The following is a 23406-nucleotide window of genomic DNA, read 5'->3' as shown; positions in this document are numbered from 1 at the left end:
GAATTTTGCCTTGAAAAATTCCATGGATATTTGTTTACGGCAAGGGCACTCTAACAAATCCAGATCATTGCATAATCACAGTGAAACCCCACTGGGGGGGTCTCTTAAATTATAACTTTCTTGAGTGACAATTATAATGCCCCAGGAAGCAGTGGGTCACATCAACTACATCCACTACCCCCAGATGCAGAATTACTGTCCCAATGTCTTAGGGTGGCCACCTTCTTTCAAAGAGTAGAGGCAGATTGTTTCTTTTTTCAAGTTTCCAAGCAAGAATTTATTTCTTTTAAAATCTCTCTCTCCCCCACCTTTGTTTTTAAAGTACCAGGAACAATTTTTCCTGTTTTTGTTTTTTCAAGTTTCAGCAAATGCTTGTTCCCCTCAGCCCAGCCCCAGGAGTCAGGATTGAGGCTGGGTCAGAGTCTGAAATAGGGAATGGGATAGTTGGGAACCACATTATTGAGTTTGAGGGCTGCCCCTCACCCTAGATGAAGTAGGTGGGTCAGAGTCTGGCCAGGTGAGAGGAGGCACCCCAGTCCTTGGATCTGACTCTGCCCCCTGGAAGCCTTCCTGAGTCATGCCCCAAAGCAAGGAGACACAGGTAGGAGGAGACTGACAACTGGAGTCTGGAGCCCTAGGGGAGGGGTGGTTAACCCCATGTGTGCACGTGTTACACATGCACACATACCACACATACCACTCTCACACATACCACACAAAGACAAGCTTGTGCACACATGCACATGTGTAACTTGGCTTTGAGAGATAGGTCAGAGGGTAAGGGCAGTGAAGGGACTAGGGGAAGGACATAGGAAGCTGAGGCTTTGGCTACTGACTCAGTCCCTCTGGAATAATCCCTCTTCTCTCAGCTGAGGGAGAGCAGTTCTTCTTCTGTCCCCTGCATAAGCCTCTTCAACTCCTGAGGTTGGAGCAATATCTGAGAATGGGAAAGGAGGAAGGGTGATGCCAGTGGTCAGGTGTGGGGGGTTACTAAGGCAATCCAATTTGAATAAATTATAAATTAAAAATAAATAAAATAAATGGTCCTTGTTCAGGACAGGGTGGCAACACTGTCATGACTTGCCTGGGAACTTGGGACAAGGGTGGCTCTGGTTCCTCCCTACTTCCTAAGCTGGTCTGGGAGACCCAAGGGAGGGGACAGACACACGGATTACCTGAAGTAGGGCAGGGTGTAGTAAGGATCAGGAGCTTTAAACACACAAATAATCAATCTGGGCATGAGCATGATGAGGGCTTTAACTCAAGTCTGAGGGGACTCTTGACATCTCTCCATAGATATTCTCTAAGAGATGGGTAAGATGGCAGGTCATTGGCCCACATTGGTTCAGAGTGCTGGCAATCAGGGCAAAGGCTAATAACGTGGATTAGGAGGGGCCTCAGTTACAGCCTGCAGTTCGTAGGGAAGCCCTGTGTCCAGCTCCAGGCTCTAGTGGGAAAAAAGCAGGTGGAGATCTCTATTCAGGCTTAAGAGGCCTAAGTGGGAGTTCTGGAACCTCAGGTGCAGAGAATAGCAGAGAAGGCAGTGGGTGGAGTTAGCGTTTTCCTCCTCACCCACAGGCACCAAAAAGAGGTGATTGCACAGGAAGGGCATGTGGGCAGCAGCCATGCCCAAGAAGTCAAAGATTACCAGGAACATCTTCACCACAGTCTGGTTGGGGTTAAATAATGTCATTTGGATGGTGCCCACTTTGGACACACTGTGAGTCTTCCTCCCCAGGGTGTTCGGCTCCATAAGGCCCAGTGGGGTTGGGGGCATTTTGCTCAGAAACCTCAAAGAAGGTGATGGTGACAGGTAGTGTGACATGCTGGACGCAGTAGGACCCACTAGCTCCAGTCTCTGCTGTGAAGCCCTTAATGTGGCCAGATGGTGCAAAGCATCCTTGCAGCAACAAATCCTCAAAGTTGCCCCGCAGGGTGCAACTGACAGCAGGGGGAGGAACAGGGGAGGCACTGGGGAGACTCAGCAGGCCTGGCCCCTTCCAGAGGCTTTGAAGTGGGCCCAGCTCTAGGCAACAGGCACCTCTCAGCCTCCGCCCCATGGGAATGCAGTCTGTTGGGTCTGAAACTGTGCTTCTTGGGCCCAGACAGCAAGGTGTCTCCAGAGGGTGTGGTTTGGGCATCAGAACAGTTAGTAGCAGTAGGGTAGCCCAGGGTTCCCTGGCACCTCCAAAGGGTGGCTCCTCTTCCTCAGAGCTGACATCTGGGGCTTCTCCAGCAGGAAGCAGCCTTCTCTTGGTGGGGCAGGGGCCTGGAGATCCAGGGCTGGGGGTGTGTGCTTGAGACCATGCCCACTGGCAGTGCTTGGGGACTCCCCTAGGCCAGAGGCTCCCCCATTGCCCACCCTAGCCACTGGGCTCTTACCCCTCATTTGTGCAAGACTGTGCAAATCAGTGTCAAGTGTGTGCAGCTGGTCCAGAGGGCTGGCTCTGGGGACTGCCCCAGGGACCCTTGTCCCCTGGTTCTGGGAAAGCCTGGTCTCTGTTGTGCAAAGTATTGCAGGAAGCATATGATGGCGGCCAGGAGGGACTCCAGGCCCCTGAAATCCAAGAAGAGGTGGCACTCTTCCTGTTCCATAACACAGAGGTCACGATGGGAGAAATGCTGGCTGGCCACACCTAGTCACAGCCCCAGTCCCTCTAGGCCCAATAGCCTCACAGGAGATGGTTCTTCAGTGGGTAGTCCCTCTCTGGCCCCCAGCCCAGGGCCTCTCTCCAGCTCTTGGGGACCCTTGGTGGGTGGGGCTGGTCGCTTCCGGGCCCTATCAGGCTCAGAGACACCAGCTAGAGGGAAAAAGATGGATACTAGTAGACCCTGGGGGAATGTCACCGCCCCACCCGTGCTGCTGGGCTATAACCCTTGAGCAGGCCACCTCAGAGGGCCCCCTATCTGACTGGAGGCTGTGAAGGGCCAGCCTCTGGCTCAGAGGATGGAGACAACTCTGTCTGTATGTGGCACATGAAGCCCTGCATTGGGTCAGGGGCATCACGCCCACACAGCTTTTAGCTGGGCCTGTGCTGGGGCGTCTGGAGACATCCAGATGAAAAGGCCTCAAACCTAGCCGTGCATCCCCTCTTCCCAACTGATGCCTTGTTCCCTTAGCTTGCAGTCTGATTCATGCCCATTGCACTGGCAAGGTGACTGCTCCCATTTTGTGCAGCTTCTGGGCTCAGCAGGACCCTGTAGTTCTGTGGGTCCTGTTGCACTTGAGGAGATGGTAGTAGAGGCAGAGTTTTAAAACCACAGCAAACACCAAAGGTCTTACATTCATTTCTCCCAAGGCGAAACCTGCTCAGTCTAAACTTACACGAGAGACTACTCAATGACTCTCACAGAAAAGAGATCTTCCCAAGGTGACATTTTCTCCTCCTAAGCTAATAAGATCATCTCACTCACAGTCTACTTCCAGGAAGTAACCCCAAAATGGACAGAATCTACTTATAACATGACACAGCTGCCAACTTCTCTTGATAAAAAAGAGAATAAGACTCTTGAAATTGCCCCATATGGTGGTGCAAATTTTTGGGCCAACTACTACAATGGAAAAGTATGAACAGAGTTTTACCTGTGGGTTACAGATTTGTCTACACGAAAATTGCACTCCTTGTTCATTTCTAATAGGGAGAACATTTCTGATGGTATATGATTCCTAAATGAAATGATGCTAACAAATGTTCACATATTTTGTGAGGGAGAACACAGCAAATTGTAAGATATGATCTGCAGATACCGAATTCATTTTCTTCACTGGAAAACAGGTCTGACTGAATGGCATGATTACGTTGGGGAAAATGAAGCTATAGTTCTCTTAATTTGGAACAGGACGTATATCACAAAGCTAACCAGATCACACCCATTCAGCAGCAAACACAAATCAGCCGTGGTTAGCATATGTGTGTACAAAATACATTGACATCTACGTCAATCAGGTGCTTTATTGTGATCAAATCCAGGGAACTAGAAACCTGACATCTAAAACCTAACCACTTGCAAAAGAGCATTCATGTTACCATCAATTTAAAGGAAATAAATGTTCACTGATGAGTAGCCTATGCTGAACTCTCATTTTTACATGTATTAAACTACATATATGTTGGCTCATCATTTTAAAACTATATTGGCTCATGTCTGTAATCCTAGCACTTTGGGAGGCCAAGGAGGGTGGATCACCTGAGGTCAGGAGTTGGAGACCATCCTGGCCAACATGGTGAAATCTCGTGTCTACTAAAAATACAAAAATTAGCTGGGAATGTGGTACGCACCTGTAATCTCAGCTACCCGGGAGGTGGAGGTTGTGGTGAGCCAAGATCGCGCCACTGCACTCCAGCCTGGGTAACAGATTGAGCATCCGTCTCAAAAGCAAAAACAAAAAATATTATCATTTATTAAATGTGATTAGGTAGCTCTGAATCCTTGGTCTGTTATTTTTTTAAGGCATAATAAGACCAGTACAAAAAAAAAAACCCATAAAATGTATACTTTTAAAGAAATAACAGCAGTCACTTTTATTCCAACATGCTATCTTTATTAAAATATTTTAAACACTTATTGCAAAAATAATAAATGGTTTTTATTTTTAAAGTGCAAACAATACTTAAGTATCAAAGTAAAAACTGAACATTCCATATAACCCTGTTCCATCCCACTTCCTGCAGAAAACCACTATTAACAGTTTTAGGCTTATACTTCTAGATGCAGTTTTACTTCCTGAAACTTTGTCTTTTACTAAATACTGTATCTTAGAGATGTTCTGATATCAGTACATACAGAGATACCTTATTGTTTCACAGTATTTCATAGAACAGATGTACCATAATTTCCTTCCTACTGATAAACATTTAGATTATTCTCAATGTTTCACACATAAAAACAAAACTGCAGCCATTATTCTTTGCATGAATATCCCTGCATAACATAAGAACATTTCTGAAGATTTCTAGAAATTGAATTAATGTGTCAAAGGACCTACATATTTTATATTTTAATACACTGTGTTCACCAAAACATTTTTTTTCTGAGTTTCTCATTAGATTAGATAAGCTGTGTTTTGTTTTGTTTGTCTTAGCTCTTGTTTAACCTCTAGAAAACTAGTGACATGCTCTTGGAGAAGCCCCTCTACACAAGGCCAAAGAAGCTGAGAAAGCACAGAGGAAATAATCAAGGCTCACCTGGGAAAGCAGCACAGTTCCATCATTCTCTTGAGAAAATGAATCAAAACAAACAAGTATATCAAGTGCTGGGTGTTCAAAACCACACGAATATATATATATATATTTTTTAATTAAAGCCTTAAGTAGTCTTAAATGATGCAGAAAAATATGTCCATTCACATGTGGATACTTATCTTCTTAGATATGAAATGATTTTATACAGCAATATTTTTATGTTCTAAGTTCTTATAAGTTTTACATATTCCATTACTTAACTTTCATAGTTCTCACAAAGACATTCCTCAAGAGTACAATGTTTTCAATAAAAAATAGTTTTTTCAACAAAAAATGCATTCAATAAATCTTTACAGAGTCAATCTTTACAGAGGGAGGACAAAGGGTGTAGTCTCTTGTCTACACCTCTGTCGACAGGAGTGAGTAATATAAAGGACAAATAACAAGGCAAGGCCCTTTTACCTTTCAGTAGTCCACAAAATGAAGACTGAATTCAAATTTTGATAGACATGGCTTTCAGAGAAGTCTGACAGAAGCCGTGCATGAAGTTCTTCTTTTCTCATTTACAGCTCCCTTCTTATTAAAAAAAAAAAAAAAATTCCTGAGATGGCTTAGTGATATAAACTATGGAGACAGGTGTGGGTGGTTTTTTTAACTGCACAATAACTAATAGATCTTCCTCCTGAAAGAATTCTGAGATGCTGAATAAGATATTTCCTGTGGCCAAAAGATTTTCTTCACTAGTTTTTGTCAAAACGTCTTTTCCCAGTTTAAGTTCGCTGACTTTGACTGATGTGGGCCCACTTGCACAAGGCCTTCGCACATATCTCATAGAGTTTATCTCTGGAATGAATTCTTCAATGCCAAATGAGGATGAGCTGCAGGTCACAGCTTTTCTACTGTCATTGAATTCAGAGTGCTTCTCTTCAGTCTGGCTCCTTACGTGTCAAAGGAAAAAAACCCCACAAACAGGCATTCTTACATCATTTGCACTCAAAGGTTTTTTCCTCCAGAGTGGATCTTACTATGTCGGACAAAAGCAGAGTGGTAGCCAAAGGCCTTTCTACATTCAAGGCACTCATAGGGTTTCTCTCCAGTGTGACTCCTTGTGTGTCGAGTGAGGGAATAGCTATAGTAAAAACCTTTCCCACATTCTTTACACTCATAGGGCTTTCCTGCAGTGTGTGTCATGCTATGTCGGAAGAAAACAGAGTGATAGGTGAAGGTCTTCCCGCATTCACTGCACTTGTAGGGTTTCTCTGCAGTGTGAATCTTCATGTGCCGGGTTAAGGAAGAGTTGTAGTAAAAGGTTTTCCCACACTCTTTGCACCCAAAGGGTTTTTCTCCAGTGTGGGTCATACGATGCTGGATGAAGACAGAGTGACAGTTGAAGGTCTTTCCACATTCGCTGCACTCATAGGGCTTCTCTCCAGTGTGAATCCGGTGGTGGCACAGGAGGTGCGACCTGTGGTTGAAGACCTTCCCACACTCGGTGCACTTATAGGTCTTCTCGCCTGTGTGAATCCTCATGTGTCGAATGAAGTCGACCCTTTCACGAAAGGCTTTTCCACACTCCTGGCATTCATAGGGCTTCACTCCAGTGTGAATCTGTTGATGTCGAACAAGGAGGCTGTTCTTGTTAAACACTTTCCCACACTCCTTGCATTTGTAAGTCTTCCCTTCGCCAACCAAAGAGACACTTGGTCCCCGGGAGTCACATTCATGGAGACTGTCTCCTCTGGAGACCTGATCCTGTAAAATGCATGAGTGTGGACCATCCCCTGTCCCCAACCCATTGCGTGTAAGGCTCATCTTCCTCCAGAAGGCCTCCGTAGGGGAGACGGTAACCAGACTCAAGCGCCCTTCCTGCATTTCCATCCACTTTTTCCCTCACTCACCTCAACCTGGAGGAACTTCTGGCTCCCTGAGTTAGTCTTCCCAGGAGCAAGCCTCCCTAGGACAAGGCTGGCTGGCCCTGGCTTTTACTTTGTCACCTGGACGGCTGCTTTGACAAAGGTCTCTTCCGCTCTTTTACCACTGCTTCAGCTGGTAGATCAACTCTGGTTTGTATGCCCCAGTGAGAGGGGTCTGCAGGTCTCTGGTGTCACCTCCCAGTACAGGGTCCTCTGGGGCTGGTCCAGCTGCTCCCACTTCTTCCAGGTGAAGATCATGGACACGCCCCTGCACCACTGCCTCGGATGCCGCTAGAGTGGAGCAAGACAAAAGGTCCATGTGGCACCCGCATCCGCATGCGCAGCAGAGTGCTTCCGACTACAGATACCAGAGAGCCGCGCGCATCCTCCACCAGCTGAACTACAAGTCCCAGAGGCCTCAGTTCAATTTTTAATTACTGGGAATTTGACCCTCAATTAATTCTAAATGGAAGTTGATGCCGGTTGTGTCAGGGAGGACCTGCGACCTTGCACACGAACATGCACATGAGAACATGCATGTAAGGAACTTTTCCATTCAGGGTGTGGAGAGTGTATCCTACTTCCCACTTAATTTTACCGGCTAACCCGATGATAAACTGTACCGTGGGGCTGGGCATTAAAGTCAATCCAGTCAAAATACTCAATGTGGAGAGGACATGGAAATTCAGGATCTCTTTTATATTGTGGATGATTCTGCAATTAGTAAAATCACTGTGGAAAAGTTTGGTCCTATCTCCTAAAGGTCTTTCCAAAGCAAAGCTTTCTCACCTGTACCAGGAAATGTGTTCCAGAATGGTCACATTAGCAAACACCTGGAGAGAGTACAGGAAAGAGAATGGCCTCTACACAGAATACAGCACTGTTCAGCTGCCCAGAACTGCTGCCGTCCAGTACCGCTCCCAGGGGAGCCAGGGAAGCATTATGTTTATGTTATAGAACCCTCAAAAATGAAAGTTCAACCGTACCAAATCGCTCTGGAGCTGGTGAGGAGTGGAAGCTGTTATATGGGGATTGGTGACAGTGGTTTGAGCTTTCAGCAAGACCCTGATCTACGGCCCTACTCTTCCCAAAATGCAATTGGTTATTAAAGTGAAGAAAGGATCGCAGAACTAGGGAATGAGAGGCAAACTGGAAGGTTCTGGTGAGTACTGAAGAGGAGAACTGATAGTCACTGACACATGGACCCCTCACTCCACCCCTAGTAGCTGTTTGAAATGTTCCTCTCTCAGAATCTAATCAGTTCAAGAGGAGAGACCCAAAGACACCAATTTTGCAATTCTTCCAGTGAGAGGACCTGGCAGTTTGACTTTTAGCAAATACTTAGACTTTGTTTTCCTTTTCTTTCTTTTGTGCTGGCTAGAACCTCTGTCTACTATGTTGAAAAGAAGAGGAGTTCTCAAATGCCATTTTCATTTTCCTGATTTAAAAAAATTCTTCTAATGTTTCATAACTAAGAATGTGTGTAGTGTGAGATTTTGCTGGTATCACCAGCTTGATTACTTTCATATGATGTAAATATTGAGGTCGGAGAAATAAAAGAGCAGGCAGACATGCTAACTGGAAAATCCAACAGTTTTCTCACCCAAAGTATTTGGAACATGTCAGTAAGGTCATAATATAAGGCAGAAGTCTTGGCCATGTTGTCCAGACAGCAAGACTCTTCCCACAGATGGGAAGCAGTAGTGGATGGCAATGACTTAGGCAGCTATGCATGAGCTCATTTGAATAGGTTCTGAACTATCTTGCTGGGGACAGTGCCCCCATCAATCTCAGGACACTGCACATTTGACAGTGAAGTTCTGTCCAGTAGTCGTTCTCAAAGTGTCATCCCTGGTCTCAGTTATGTTTATTTTTAAGAGTTAAAGAGCCGGGCGCAGTGACTCATTCCTGTAATTCCAGCACTTTGGGAGGCCGAGGTAGGCGGATCACAAGGTCAGGAGTTCGAGACCAGTCTAACCAACATGGTGAAACCCGTCTCTACTAAAAATATACAAATTAGCTGAGTGTGATGGGGCACCCCTGTAATCCCAGCTATTCAAGAGGCTAAGGCAGGAGAATTGCTTGAACCGGGGAGGCAGAGGTTGCAGTGAGCCAAGATGGTGCCACTGCATTTCAGCCTAAGCAACAGAATAAGACTCTGTCTTGGGGAAAAAAAAGAGTTAAAGAAAGGCTGATCACTAAATACATGCAATCTAACCATGATCATGTGGGCAGTTATAAAATTAGTGAGTTTTGTTTACTGGAAAGGTTTATTTTTTTCTTTAATGAATTTTTCTGTCAGCATATAGTTTTAATGATATAAAACAGCTAAAATGATAAAAAGTTCCTGTCATTTGAGCTGTCAGTAGCAAAGCTTGTAAGTAATGTGAATATTTCAGCAAAAAGTTGGTACAAATTCGGTCATATCAATAACAATGCCCAGAGTCTGCTCTCTGGAAATTTTCAGGGGGCTTCTCACAAGGGCTCCTATGGATGACTTAACCAACATGACTATAGACTATCATCTGCAATTTTTTGTCCTTGGACACACCCATGGGCCTCCCCTTATCACTATAATCCGGGCACGAACATAAACTCTCTACTGTAGACCAAAGTGTGGCTTTAACAAGACTTTTCTTAAGGCTAGGGGGTCACAGAGGGACTTTCACATAAATAATGACTGGATACTAGGTAGGACTGTTCTTAGAATCCTCAGTTCCCACTCCATTCTCCTGGCCTTCATACGGCTGCCTTCTGCTCAGAACCCATTCTCCCCACCACCATTTTGGAAGACACCAGGTTTTCTCTACCACTCAGAAACACCTCACACATGCCTCAATTCCACAGTGTCTAGACCCAAGTCAAAGTCCAGACAGAGGAACTAACCCCAATCCAGACCTGTATTCCCCATTTTCTGTTTCCATCTTTTACAAAGATGCCTAATCACTGTATTATCTCCTTCCTTTAGTGGAGAATCCACTGCCATTCACACAGTTGTGGCCTTACCCTATGACTCCAATACTATATCCCTCTAGAACATAACGTCACATTTCTACAAGATATACATACTTACTTTTTTGGGTTGAATTGAGCCCCCCAAAAAGATGAAGTCCTAACCTCCAGTACATGAGCTTGTGACCTTATTTGGAAATAGAATCTTTGCAGATGATCAAGTTAAAATGATGAAGTCATTAGGATAGGCCCAACTAAAATGTCCTTGCCTCTAAAAACACAGATTCTCTTTATTTTATTTTATTTTTTGATATGGAGTCTCACTCCGTTGCCCAGGCTGGAGTGCAGTGGTATGATCTTGGCTCACTGCAACCTCCACCTCCTAGGTTCAAGTGATTATCCTGTCTCAGCCTCCTGAATAGCTGGGACTACATGTGCACACCACCATTCCCAGCTATTTTTGTATTTTTAGTAGAGACGGGGTTTCACCATATTGGTCAGGATGGTCTTGAACTGCTGACCTCAGGTAATCCACCTGCCTCAGCCTCCCAAAGTGCTAGGATTACAGGCATGAGCCATCGTGCCTAGCTGTGATTCTTTATTTTAGAAATACATTCTTCCTTGTATCTTCCTAGTCCTCTATCTTTTATCTCATGCCATCATTTTTCACTTTCTTTCTGGTGATACAGCAAATTATTTGTGCAGCCTGACTCTCTCATCAAACTGTAAGTTCTTAAGAGCAGAATTTCCATTGAATTCATCTTTATATCTCTCAGAGTAAGAAACACTGTGCCTTGCATGTGGCCAATAAGCAAATCCATGTTCTGCCTAATTTGATTCCTTCTATAACCCCCAGAAAAAAGTGTTTTATACCCTTCAACCAATGAAGAGAAGTGTGGCCGAAGATGAGAATGACCTGTCCACATAGAATTCTTTCACCATTGCTTATTCCTTCAAACAGTATTAAGCCCAAGAAACAACAATCAAAACACAAAACCAAGCAAAGCTGATTTATTAATTATCTCTTTTGTGAACCAACTCTTTCTTTGTGTGAGTCAGTTCTGCTTCTGCCTGGTAAGGGAGCTGCCCACTTCAAATGCAAAAGCAAATTGTTACTGCAGGTACACTTTTAGGACCAGCTGCTCTTCCTTTTCTGCTTATGTCGGATGCCCTAGGGTCCTGGAGCCACCGCAGGAAAGCTCAACAGCTGTCTCTTGGGTCTCCAGGTGGATTCTGAAGTTCTCTCCCCATGGTGGTTGCTGTGGGGGAAGAATGAGTTTCTATTTTACTCAGAAAATGCTCTTTATGACTGGAGGTTTCCCAGTCATAAAGATCTGTTCTACTTGTCTACTATTTGCTGACAAGTTGCTGACTTTTCAATTATGTATATATATAAACATACATATTCATTAGCATGTTTTCCGTTACCAGACTAATAGCAAATCATTCAAATGTTGCTATGAAATGTCACCATCTCATGCTGTAATATTTCACTAAAAAGGTTCAGAAACAGGAAACAGAGAAATATTTATTGTTTCTTGATCTAGACGGGTTGGTAAATTCAAAGTAGTGAAGCTTAGGCTTAAGATGGGACTTACTTGTTGAATAACCTTGGGAAAATCACTTCACCGTTGAGTTTCTTCACCTGGAAAATGAGGGTTAAGACCAGATTTTCCACATCTAGGAATTTTCTCCTTGCCACATTTATTAAAGGCTTAATAGTTTAGGTCTTAGTTAGTATGCAGTAAGACTGTAGGAGAGAGGCTGTGTAGGTCTAGGTAGGATAAATTAATCTCAGGGTACATGAGGAGTAGTAAAGAGAACATGTAAGAAGCAGAATTTGCGAATCCAAAGAACCATTACATTTATAACTTCCATTTGAGATTTAAAGGGCAAATTTCAGATGAACTACCATGTTTCATTTTAATTCAGTATATCTTAGGATTCCCCACCTCAAAACTCTTAGGTCCTTTGCTAAAAAGTCAGGTTCAGTCTTAGCAGTCTTTGATTATCTGGATACAGATGATCATGCTCTCTTTAAGAGCTCATTAACTAACTAACTCCTCTCATTTCCAACCTTCCCAATAAGCTGCTCCAGCCATAGAGCATGGACTGAGATGTGGAAGAAGGAACAATACAGCCCACATGGAACCCCAAACGACGCCTTCCCATTCTGGATGTCCTAGCCCTTTTCATAGCTTTCTCTTGTTTTCTTATTCAATTGACGTCTCCTCCATGGTGCTGTTCAAAGTGGTCAGTTCTATTAGTGTCTAGACAGGTGTGGCTGTTACCATTTGAGAACTTAAGCTGTCCTTCTGAAGACTTTTTGGCCATTCTACCACAAGGGACATAAACAGAACTCATCTGGGGGGATATCTTAGTCTCTTTTGATCTCAGGTAGAGTTAAGACAGATTACTGTAGTGCTGTTTTCTGGAATTTGGCTTATATAAGACAGCCTGATTTATCTCAACTGACATGGTTTAGACCTGTGTCCCCACTCAAATCTCATGTTCATCTGTAATCCCCGGTGTTGGAGATGGGGTGTGGTAGGAGGTGATTGGATCATGGGGTTAGATCCTTCATGCATGGCTTAGCACTGCCTTTTTAGTGCTGTTCTCCTGATACAGTTCTCATGAGATCTACTTGTTTAGAAGTGTGTGGCACCTCCCCTCTTGCTCTTTCTTTCCCCTGCTCTGGCCACGTGAAGATATCTGCTCTGGCTCTGCCTTTACACATGAGTAAAAGCTCTCTGATACCTCCCCCAGAAGCAGATGCTGCTGGGCTTCCTATACAGCCTGTGTAACCATGACCCAATTTAACTTCTTTTGTTTGTGAATTACCCAGTCTCAGGTATTTCTTTATAGCAGGATGAGAATTAACTAACACAGAAAATTAGTATTGAGGAGTGGGGCATTGCTATAAAGATACCTGAAACTGTGGAAGTGACTTTGGGACTGGGTAATGGACAGAGGTTGGAGGAGTGTGGAGGGCCCAGAAGAAGACAGGAAGATGAGAAAAAATTTGGAACTTTCTAGAGACTTTTTAAGTTGTTGTGATCAAAATGCTGATAGTGATATGGACAATGATATCCAGACTGAGAACATTTCAGACAGAAATGAGGAACTTTTGGGGAACTTGAACAAAGGTCATATTTGTTATGCATTAGCAAAGAACCTGGCAGCATTGTGTTCCTGTTCTAGGGAATCTGTGGAACTTTGAACTTGAGAGTGATGATTTAGGGTATTTAGCAGAAGAAATATCTATGCAGCAAAGTGTTCAGTAAATAATCTGGCTGCTTCTAACAGCTTAAACTCATACATGTGAGCAAAGAAAATACCCGAAACTGGAACTTATATTTAAAAGGGATGCAGAGTGTAAAAGTTTGGAAAATTTGCAGCCTGGCCATGTGGTACAAAAGAAAAATCCTAATGGCAGAGCTGCCCAAGTCCTCAGGAACCCATCCTTGCATCAGTGTGCCCTGGAAGTGACACAGGAGTCAGTGGAGATTATATTGGAGCTTTAAGACTTTGTGACTGTCCTGCTGGGTTTCAGACTTGCATGGAGCCTATATGCCCTTTCTTTTGACCAATTTCCTCCCTTTTGTAATGAGAGTTCTTACCCAATACTTGTATCTTGGAAGTAACTAACTTATTTTTGATTTTACAGGTTCTTAGGCAGAAGGGACTAGCCTTGTCTCAGATAAGACTTTGGACTTTTGAATTAATGCTGAAATGAGTTAAGACTTTGGGGACTGTTGAGAAGGGAAGATTGTATTTTGCAATGTGAGGACATAAGATTATTGGGAAGAGCCAGGGGCAGAATGATATGGCTTGGATCTATGTCCTCACCCTTATCTCATGTTCAATTGTAATCCCCAAGGTTGGAGGAGGGGCCTAGGGAGAGGTGATTGGATCATGGGAGTGGATCCCTCATGAATGGTTTAGCACCATCCCTTTGGTGCTATTCTCATGATAGGCTTTTCACAAGATCTGGTTGTTTAAAAGTGTGTGACGCCTCCCCTCTCGCTCTCTCTTTCTCCTGTTGAGGTCACGTGAAGATGCCTGCCCCAGCTTTGCCTTCTGCCATGAGTAAAAGCTCCCTGATACCTCCCCAGAAACAGATGCTGCCATGTTTCCTGTACAGCTTGTGGAAACATGAGCCATTCAAACTTGTATTTACAAATAAATTACCCATGGCCAGGTTTAGTGACTTACACCTGTAATCTCAGCACTTTGGGAGGCTGAGGTGGATCACCTGAGATCAGGAGTTCAAGACCAGCCTGACCACCATGGTGAAACCCTGTCTCTACTAAAAATAGCAAAAAAATTAGCTGGGCATGGTGGTGCCTGTTTGTAATCCAGCCATCCCCACCAAGCTGCGGATGTGACTGAAGCCATTTTGGACCCTCCAGACTAGCCTATCTGCCAGCTGAGCTGAATGACATCAGTGCATGCCACAAGGAGCAAAAAACTCACTGTTATGGGCCAAACTGTGTCTTCCCAAAATTCACAGGTTGCAATCCTAGTCCCTAACACCTGAGAATGTGACTATTTGGAGATAGAGTTTTAAGGAGGTTATTAAGGTAAAATTAGGTCACATGGGTAGGCCTAAATCCAATATGACTGGTGTCCTTGTAAGAAGAGGAAGTTAGGACACAGACACACACAGAGGGCACGTGCAGACCCATGGAAAAGTGGCCACCTACAAGCCAAGGAGAGAGGCCTCAGAAGAAATCAACCCTGCTGCCAATTTGGTCTTGGACTTCTGGTCTCCAGAACTATAAAAAAAAGTATTTCTGTTGTTTATGTTACTTTACCTTGTAACCTGTAGTACTTTGTTACACAGACCTAGCAAACTAATACACTCACCCAGCTAAGAACTTGTCACTCAAAGGAATTCCGTAAAATAATAAAAAATGAAACGGTTACTGTTTTAAGTCACTATGTTTTTGGGTAGTTTGTTCCACAAGATAGGAATGGGAACAAGTTTGGAATTTAGAAGTGTCTCTTGCTCTGTGGATCCAGTTTTCCATCATCTTGTTGGATTAGAATGGACTGTAGTGGGCAAACTCAAAGAAGTGATACCATTCAACAGAGAAGGGGGTGAAAGACAAGAGCCCGCCCTTAGGGCTTTTTGGTACTTGAGAACCAGGACTTTTTAAACAGAGGTTTAAAAATATTTTTTCATTAGTAGGAAAAAAACTGTGCATATGATGCATTTTATATAGCTATTTTATGGATATGCCATTTGGTCAAGGGGTGGATTCCTTGGGAGAGAGAATTGCAGTACCAGATTGCATGCTGAGGGCCCTGTCTGACCTAGATTCTGATTTTCTAGAAGAGTGATTATAGCTCTGGAGGCAGGGGTTAGGTCTCATGGCTTTCACTAGGAAGCACTTTTCTTAGCCGTGGGGGATATTACATTACAGCTAATTACAGGCTGTCTGCTAAGATTTTCTAATTACTTCATTTGCATTAGTCCTGTCTTCCTAAGAAGCCTGTACACTTTTCGGAAGCATCTTGAGGCCAGGGACACAATTCTCTGGGGTTTCCTGACAGAGCCCACCTGACACCCTGAGGACATCAGATAGTAGAGACAGACAGTAGAACATGAGACACACAGAACGCAGGTTCTAGAGTCAGCCTAAGTAGATTCAGATCCAAATTTTGCCTCTCACTAGCTCTGTCACCTAGAGCAAGTTGTCTAACCTTTCCAAACCCATTTCCTCATCTGCGAAAGGGGAATGGTCATAGTATATATTTACAAAGCACTTAGAACTGGGCCTAGTACCTAGCAATTGCTCAATTCACGTTAGTAACTGGTCATGTTAACTAATGTTTTTTTACTTTGACTTAGCTCTAAAAATTAGAGAGCTCCTACATACTCACTACTGTCAGGGTTGGGATTTCCATGTCAGGATGGGAAGAGGTAGGTAGGTAGGCAGATGCTGCTGGAGCTAAAGAGCCTGGGCTTTGGAGGGACCTAAATCCCAGCTCCGCTTTGTATAGGTTGGGTGTATTTGCATTAGCCCCTGCGGTTGACACAGGGCCAGGTGGTGAGGATTTTTAAGGCATTGCTGTCACCACTTCTCTCCCCATCTCTCCCCACAGGTGGACAAATCCCAGGTGAACATCTGACTCCCAGGCCTGGCCAGCTGTTCTGTTAGACCTGGAGACCGCTGCTGAAGCCAGAGACACTAAGAATCCACCACCACCTCCATAGGAGGGGCTTTGAGAAATTTAAAAAGAACGAGTTAATTAGAAAATGCTTAAATTAAGGCCAATTTTTCAGTTAATTTCCTTTCTTTTAGGGAACTGTAGAAGATCATTTCCTTAGAAGAAAGGGAATTAACTGAAAAATTGGCCTTAATCAAGAAAGTGTGGGCACAAGAATCCAGTGCAGGAACTGACTTGGCTGGCTTGTGAGAGATGGTCGTGCACATCTCTTCCCAAGTTCAGCAGCATCAGGTTGGCAGCTTGAAAGCAGCCACTAACATTCACTAATGTTTCAAGCTGGGGATTTTTCTCAGTGATTTGGTTGTTAAACATTTACTTGGATGCCTAGTCAGAGGACACCTGTATCTCTGGTGCTGCCTGCGTAGTAGGTCTAGAAACTTGTAATGGAAACATGACCCTGCAATTTCTTTCTTTCTTTTTTTTTTTTTTTGAAGATGAAGTTTCGCTCTTGTTGCCCAGGCTGGAGTGCAATGGCGTGCTCTCAGCTCACTGCAAATTCTGCCACCTGGGTTCAAGCTATTCTTCTCCCTCAGCCCCCCGAGTAGCTGGGATTACAGGCGCTCGCTACTACGCCCAGCTAATTTTTGTATTTTTAGTAGAGGGGTTTCACCACGTTGGCCAGGCTGGTCTTGAACTCCTGGTGATCCACCTGCCTCAGCCTCCCAAAGTATTGGGATTACAGGCATGAGCCACTGTGCCTTGCTTGACCCTGCAATTTCTTGATTCCTTCAAAGCTAATGTCCCTGAAGTAATTTGCACAATATGAATCATGTGGATGCATAAAGATGATTCCTCATGTTTTTATTTAACAATTTTTTACCCAATATCTTATTTTTTATATTCTTAGTTTTTGTTTTATAATGTATAAAATATATTATTATAGTCATATACATATATACTTCATATAAATATACATATTTAACAAGTCTGTTTTATTTTTTTACTTTTGAAGTGTGAACTAAAAAGAAAAAAGATACGGAGATCATTGTTTTAGGGTAAAAGGAAAGAGAATTAGTTCTAAGAAACTCAAACTGGATGATTCAGGAGGTATGTGTGTGTGTGTGTGTGTGTGTATGTGTGCGTGTGTGTATGTGTGTGTGAGAGAGAGAGAGAGAGAGAAGGGGATGGGCACAAGAAGTGAGAGGTGAAGGTAAAAGGTAGAAAACGTGGTTGCTTTGATATTTTAGGCTGGGATATTTTATTCTATTATTCTTAATGGGAGGGATATTTTGTAGCTTGTTTGATCAGCTCTATTCAGACCCCTAAAACTTTCTCCATAGTTCACCAGGCTGTTTCACTTTCTTATCATTTGTAGGTTAATTTACTGGGATAACACTTTCAGTTTCCTTCAAGAACTTTTTCTTTGCTTTCACAACTTGGCTAACTGGTACAAGAGGCCTAGCTTTCAGCTCATCTTAACTTTCAATGCGCCTTCTTCACTAAGCTCAATCATACCTAACTTTCGATTTAACGTGAGAGATACGTGGCTCTTCTTGCCGCTTGAGCATTTAGAGGCCATTGTAGGATTATTAATTGACCTAATCTTAATATTGTTGTGTCAGGACAGAGGGAGGCTTGAGGAGAAGGAGAGAGATGGGGAAATGGCCAGTTGGCGAAAAAGTCAGAACACACACTTCTGTTAAGTTTGCTCTCTTTTATGGGCCTGGTTTGTGGCACCCCAAAACAATCAGAATAGTAATGTCAAAGATCACTGATTACAGATAACCTTGACAGGTACAAAAATTCATTATAAGTTTGAAATATTGTGAAACTTAACAAAATGTGACACAGAGACATGAAGTGAGCACCTGCTGTGGGAAAAATAATGCTGATTAACTTCCTCTATGCAGCGAGGCCACAAACTTTCCATTGTAAAAAATGCAATATCCGCAAAGTACAATAAAGTGAAGAGCAGCAAAACGAAAAGTGCCTGTCTATGTATTCTTTAAAATCATGGCTTTGTAGTAACAGTTCAGGTTCAATTTAACATTACAGACAGTTTTACTTTTTTGAGTTTATACTTCAAATATCTATTTTCTTTCACGCTGAAAAGCTTGGTTTCTAACATTAATATAATTATTTGTTGTATTGTTTATGTTATTTCAAAATAACAATACAACTGAGTGAATTGATTTTATATATTTTTATTCTTTATCCTAGATTATAACCCACCAAGGGAATACATTTACACTCAGTTGACATAATTTTTTTCTGTAGGATTGTTATTAATTTTATATATAATTACTTTTTTCCTTTATTATACTACACACACACACACACACACACACACACACATCTCAGTCCATTTTGACTGCTATAACAAAATATCTTAGATTGGATAATTTACAAACAACAGAATTTTATTGCTCATGGTTCTGGAGGTTGACAAGTCCAAGATCAAGCCACCAGCAGAGTGCCTGACAGGGGCTTGTTCCTCATGGATTGTACCTTTTAGCTGTGTTTTCACATGGTGGAAGGGGCTAACAAGATTCTTGAGGTCTCTTTAATAAGGGCACTAATTCTATTCATGAGGGCTCTGCTCTCATTGCTAAATCACTTTCCCAAAGGCCACAACTCTTAATGTGATCACATTGAGAATCAGATTTCAGTATATGAATTTTAGAGGAACACATTCAGACCATAGCAATACGTATTTTTAAAAAATATGTAAAACCATCACATTTTAGAAATTAAAATCTATGCTTAAGAAGTTTCTCTTCTTTTCCAGTCACCTCCTCACCTGCTTGCCTTCTACCTAAATGTAACCAATTATTAAAATTAATTTCTGGTTAATTCTTACAGTTTTTCTTATTACAAATACAGGCAAATTTGTAGTGATAGTCTTACGCCCCTTCATTCTTTCCCACAAAGGTAGCGTACTATACCCACTTTTCAGCATCTTGTTATTTCACTTAACAATATCTTCCAGGGATCATTTCATACAAATGCATTGAGATCATCTTCATCATTTTTATGGATACCTAATTCTTCATCATGTGGAAGTACCACAGTTTATTGAGCCATTCCTCTATTGTCAAACATTTGAGCTTTTTCCTTTGTTTTTCTAGTACACATATGCCTCATGAATAACTATGTGCATGTGTCATGTTGCATTGGTGCAGTTATATCCTTAGATTTCTAGAAGTTGGATTTCTGGGCCAAAGAATAAACACAGCTGTGATTTTGATAGATATTGACACATTCTCCTCCAAGGAGTTGTATCATTTTGCATTCCTAACAACAATATACGGCAGTATTTGTTTATCTACAGCCTTACCAATAGAATATATTGTCAAAATTTTGATTTTTGCCTGTTTGGTGGGAAGGTATCATGGTGTAGTCTTGATGCTCATCTCTCTATGACTGTAGTCGAGGAGCTTTCCATTTGTTTAAGGAACATTTGTATTTTGTTTTCTGTTACCTCACAGTTCAGGTCTTTTGATATGTTCAGAATTGTTGGTCTTTTTCTTCTTGATTTCCAGGAACTATTTATGTTAAACAGATTAATCATTTGGCTGTGAAATAAGTTCCAAATTTGTTTTTCTAGTTCGTCACTTGTCTTTTGACTTTTATAATGTTATATGAATGCAACCTTTAAAAAAAACTTCATGTAATCAAATTCACCACCAAATTTTATTTATTGATTCTAGATTTTGAGTGACAGTTAAAAGACTCTACCTCCAGATTTTTAAAGGAATCCACTTATGTCGTGTTTTAGTATTTGTAGAATTTCACTTAAACATGTAAAAGATAGCTGATTCATTAAAATTTTCTTCTTATGGCTTTTGTACATTTCTTATTAAACTTATTCCTAAGTATTCAGTCTTTTTTTGCTGGAATTATAGATGGAGGCTGTCTTTCAAAACACTTTCTGATTAATTATTGCTATGAATATAGAAAGACCGTTTATGTGTATGAGTTTTATATCTTGCTAACTTTCAGATTTTTTTTATTGTTTATGATATTTTCCCCATTGATTCCTTTGGGTTTTCTGCACATATATAATCATCTATAATGAGAAATAGTTTTATCTTCTTATTTCTAATTATTATACCTCTAAATGCTTCTCTTAATTAAATTGGCTAATATTTCCAGTAAGTTGTTAACGAGTCAGAGTAATAATGGTTATTCTTGTCTTATTCCTGACCTAGTAGGGGGAAAACCCCCCTCTAGCATTTCTCCATCAAAAGAGATGCTAGTTTGGGGCTAATTTTACATGTGCGTGTGTGTACAATTGTGTGAAAAAATAATTTACAGATTCTTCTCTTACTGAATTAAAAAAAAATTGGTCAGACTGAGTATAGTGGATCGCGTCTGTAATCCCAGTACTTTGGGATCTCAGCACAAGGCAGGTGGATCACCTGAGGTCAGGAGTTTGAGACCAGCCTGACCAATATGGTGAAACCCCATCTCCACTAAATACAAAAAATTAGCCGGGTGTGATGGTGCATGCCTGTAATCCCAACTACATGGGAGGCTGAGGTAGGAGAATTGCTTGGAGCAAGGAGATGGAGGTTGCAGTGAGCCAAGACTGCACCATTGCACTCCAGCCTGGGCAACAAGAGCGAAACTCCATCTCAAAAAACAAAATAACAACAACAACAAAAAATCATGGGGATTAATTTTTTCAGATTGCTTATCAGAATCAAGGAAATGATTACAGGTTTTGAAAAATATAGACCTTATATTTATTATTAATGGATTTTGCAGTATTATATCCTTCTTACTACCCTGTAATAAACTCAACCTGGTGTATGTATTTTTTTAAATATATTATTGGACTTTATGTAACAATATTTTATTTAGAATTTTTTCCTCAATATTTTCAAGTGAGATTCGAATCTGGTATTCTTTAATTGTGTGCAATCTTAGTCATTTTTATATCAATTTTGAATTCATATCATAAAATTCATTAGGAAGGCTCTATGTTCTATGTCTGTATTTGTCTGTATATTTTAAGTAACACTGAAATTATCTACTCTTCAGAATTTTTTATAGTCACTTTGTGAAATCTTCTAGGTATGACATTCTTTTTGCCGGGGGCAGGAGGAGCTCTTGATGCTTGAGGGAGTCTTAGAATGATATGTTGACTAGTACTTCTATCCCAGTTCCACTTGTCTTGGATGGTAGGAGGAAGAAGGAAGTAAGTGTCCAGGGGTAGGGGCTACCTTTCCCAAGGCAGATGGGGGTGGGGTGGATTGATAGTATAAAGGATTGAGAGTGACAATGATTCTTCGCTTGACCAAACTTTTGCCAGCCTCCGGAAACGTCGTCTAGACCCATCCATGTAATTCCTTGTAAAATCCAGTTTTAGCCAAGAACAAGGATAAGTCAGTTAAGCAAGAACCCGTATGCCCCTATATCTGATCACCCTTGATATCTTATTAGGTTTCTCATCCTCCACCATTTCTCAGGTCATGTCCGGTCTACCCTGGCCTGTCTTTAGCAAGAATCCTATTAGGGTCGGTCTAGCCAGAATCTCCCTTACCCGTGTTGTTCCCTTTTAGCTCTTTTCTATCCACTGACCCCCACCCTACTTCTTGGTGATAAATTCCCATTGCCCATGCTGTATTCAGAATTGAGCCCAATCTCTCCATCACTGCAAAATCCCATTGCCTTGGTCCCTATAGCTATTGTGATGGTCCTGGATAAAGGCTGGCTTACCATGCTTTAACAAGGGTAATTGACTAATTTTTCTAATTATGCAATAGTTTAATCCCGTCTAGAATGGAGGAGGAGAAGGAGGAAAGCAATGTGAGTGGGTAGGAGGGCTGTGAAGAGTGGCGGCAGGAGAGGCTTAAGCAGAGAGGATCAGCTGCCTCTTCCCAAAGACCTTTCTTCTGACTCCGCATTCCAACCTATCCTAAGGGTGTCTGTCCTATTTTCACAGCTGGGAAGAAAAAGGAATTTCCCATGGTCGGTTGAACTTCTTGGCAGCTTTGGAGGACGGAGGAGACAGATCCTCAGAGTCACCTCACGGGAGGGAGCTTTGACAAACAGAAGTCAGGGGTCCCATCCCCAGATTCTCCTCATTTGTGTTTGCCGAAAGCCAGGGTCAGCCAAGCCCAATGGCTCCCAGGCTTGTTAATAAGCCTCAAATCATGGGCAGTCCTTTCACGTGGAGTCTGATTTTCTGAGGCAGCTCTCCACAAGCGGCTTTGGAACCACGTGGCTCAGAGCGCCCCACTGTGAGGAAGCTTGGCCAAGGCTGCCAGGCAGTTGGGGGTGATGGGACTCAGGGTGGGCTCTTCCTGGTGCCCAGGGCGGCCAGGTCCCCTTGTCTTCTCTGTGTCAGGGGCTCCGGAGCTCCCTCAGCCCTACTGCTCCTTAGAGCTAAGGCAGGAGGCCGGGCCTTCTCGCCCCCCGCCATAATACAACCTGCCACCAGGAGGCGCTGCATTACAGAACGGGGAGGGGGGAGCTTGGAGGAGACAGCACGGACCCCCAGCTGCTTCAGGAGGTTGCCCTTGATTCGAGGCAGAGACAGGGGGCATCACACAGCTTTGACAGCCGTGGAGATCCCCCACCATGTCTGAGCCAGGAGGGGAGACTCTGGAGAAGCGGAAGCCGAAAGACACTGCTGGGAGATTGGTCTGTGCCCTGGGAGAACCCGAGGTCGTGTTTCCTGGGTACAAGTCACCGGTCTTGTGGAAGGTACCACCACTCCCAGCCCCGCTGCGCTCAGGGCTGCGGGCCACAGGTTTTCCGGACCGTGCCTGCGGTTGGAGGCTGTGGACTCATGTGCGGCTGGCCTGCGGCTTTCACAGGGCGCAGGGCTGGCTTGGGGAGGCCGAGCTGTGCATTGACTTTAAGAGGGTTTCACAGTTTAGGCCAGCATTTCTTTTACAGGCAAACGTGACGTTCTTTCTCAGCACCTGTACTCACCTAGCTGCATCAGGGTGAACCAGGCTTGTCCAACTCACAGCCCCAAAAGGCAGGGGAGAATAAAGCACAGTGACTGATTTTAGCACTTTTAAAATAGAAATGTGAGTCAACACCTGACAGACCTCACAGGTCCCTGCTATGACACCGGGGGCTGTTGACTGGCCCTAAAAGCTCAGGGTGGCCCAGGAGGCTCTCAGAGAGGCCTGCTACCGGCACTGGGGGCTGGTGTTGAGTGG

The 23406-nt window shown here is 43.0% G+C and overlaps 1 protein-coding gene and 1 pseudogene across 1 annotated transcript; both read right to left on the bottom strand.

Moving 5' to 3' along the window:
- Positions 1 to 1360: 1360 nt before the first annotated feature.
- On the bottom strand, positions 1361 to 2978 carry LOC100398423 (atos homolog protein B pseudogene; annotated as a pseudogene).
- A 2434-nt stretch (positions 2979 to 5412) lies between these two features.
- ZNF80 (zinc finger protein 80) lies at positions 5413 to 7375 on the bottom strand. Its single transcript, XM_008982424.5, has one exon. It carries the CDS (start codon positions 7059 to 7061, stop codon positions 6177 to 6179), a length of 885 nt encoding a protein of 294 aa, XP_008980672.3. The 5' UTR covers positions 7062 to 7375; the 3' UTR covers positions 5413 to 6176.
- Positions 7376 to 23406: the final 16031 nt, after the last annotated feature.

This window comes from Callithrix jacchus, chromosome 15, assembly GCF_049354715.1.
Source record: "Callithrix jacchus isolate 240 chromosome 15, calJac240_pri, whole genome shotgun sequence".
NCBI lineage: Eukaryota > Metazoa > Chordata > Mammalia > Primates > Cebidae > Callithrix > Callithrix jacchus.
This window is presented reverse-complemented; position numbering and strand designations above follow the sequence as displayed.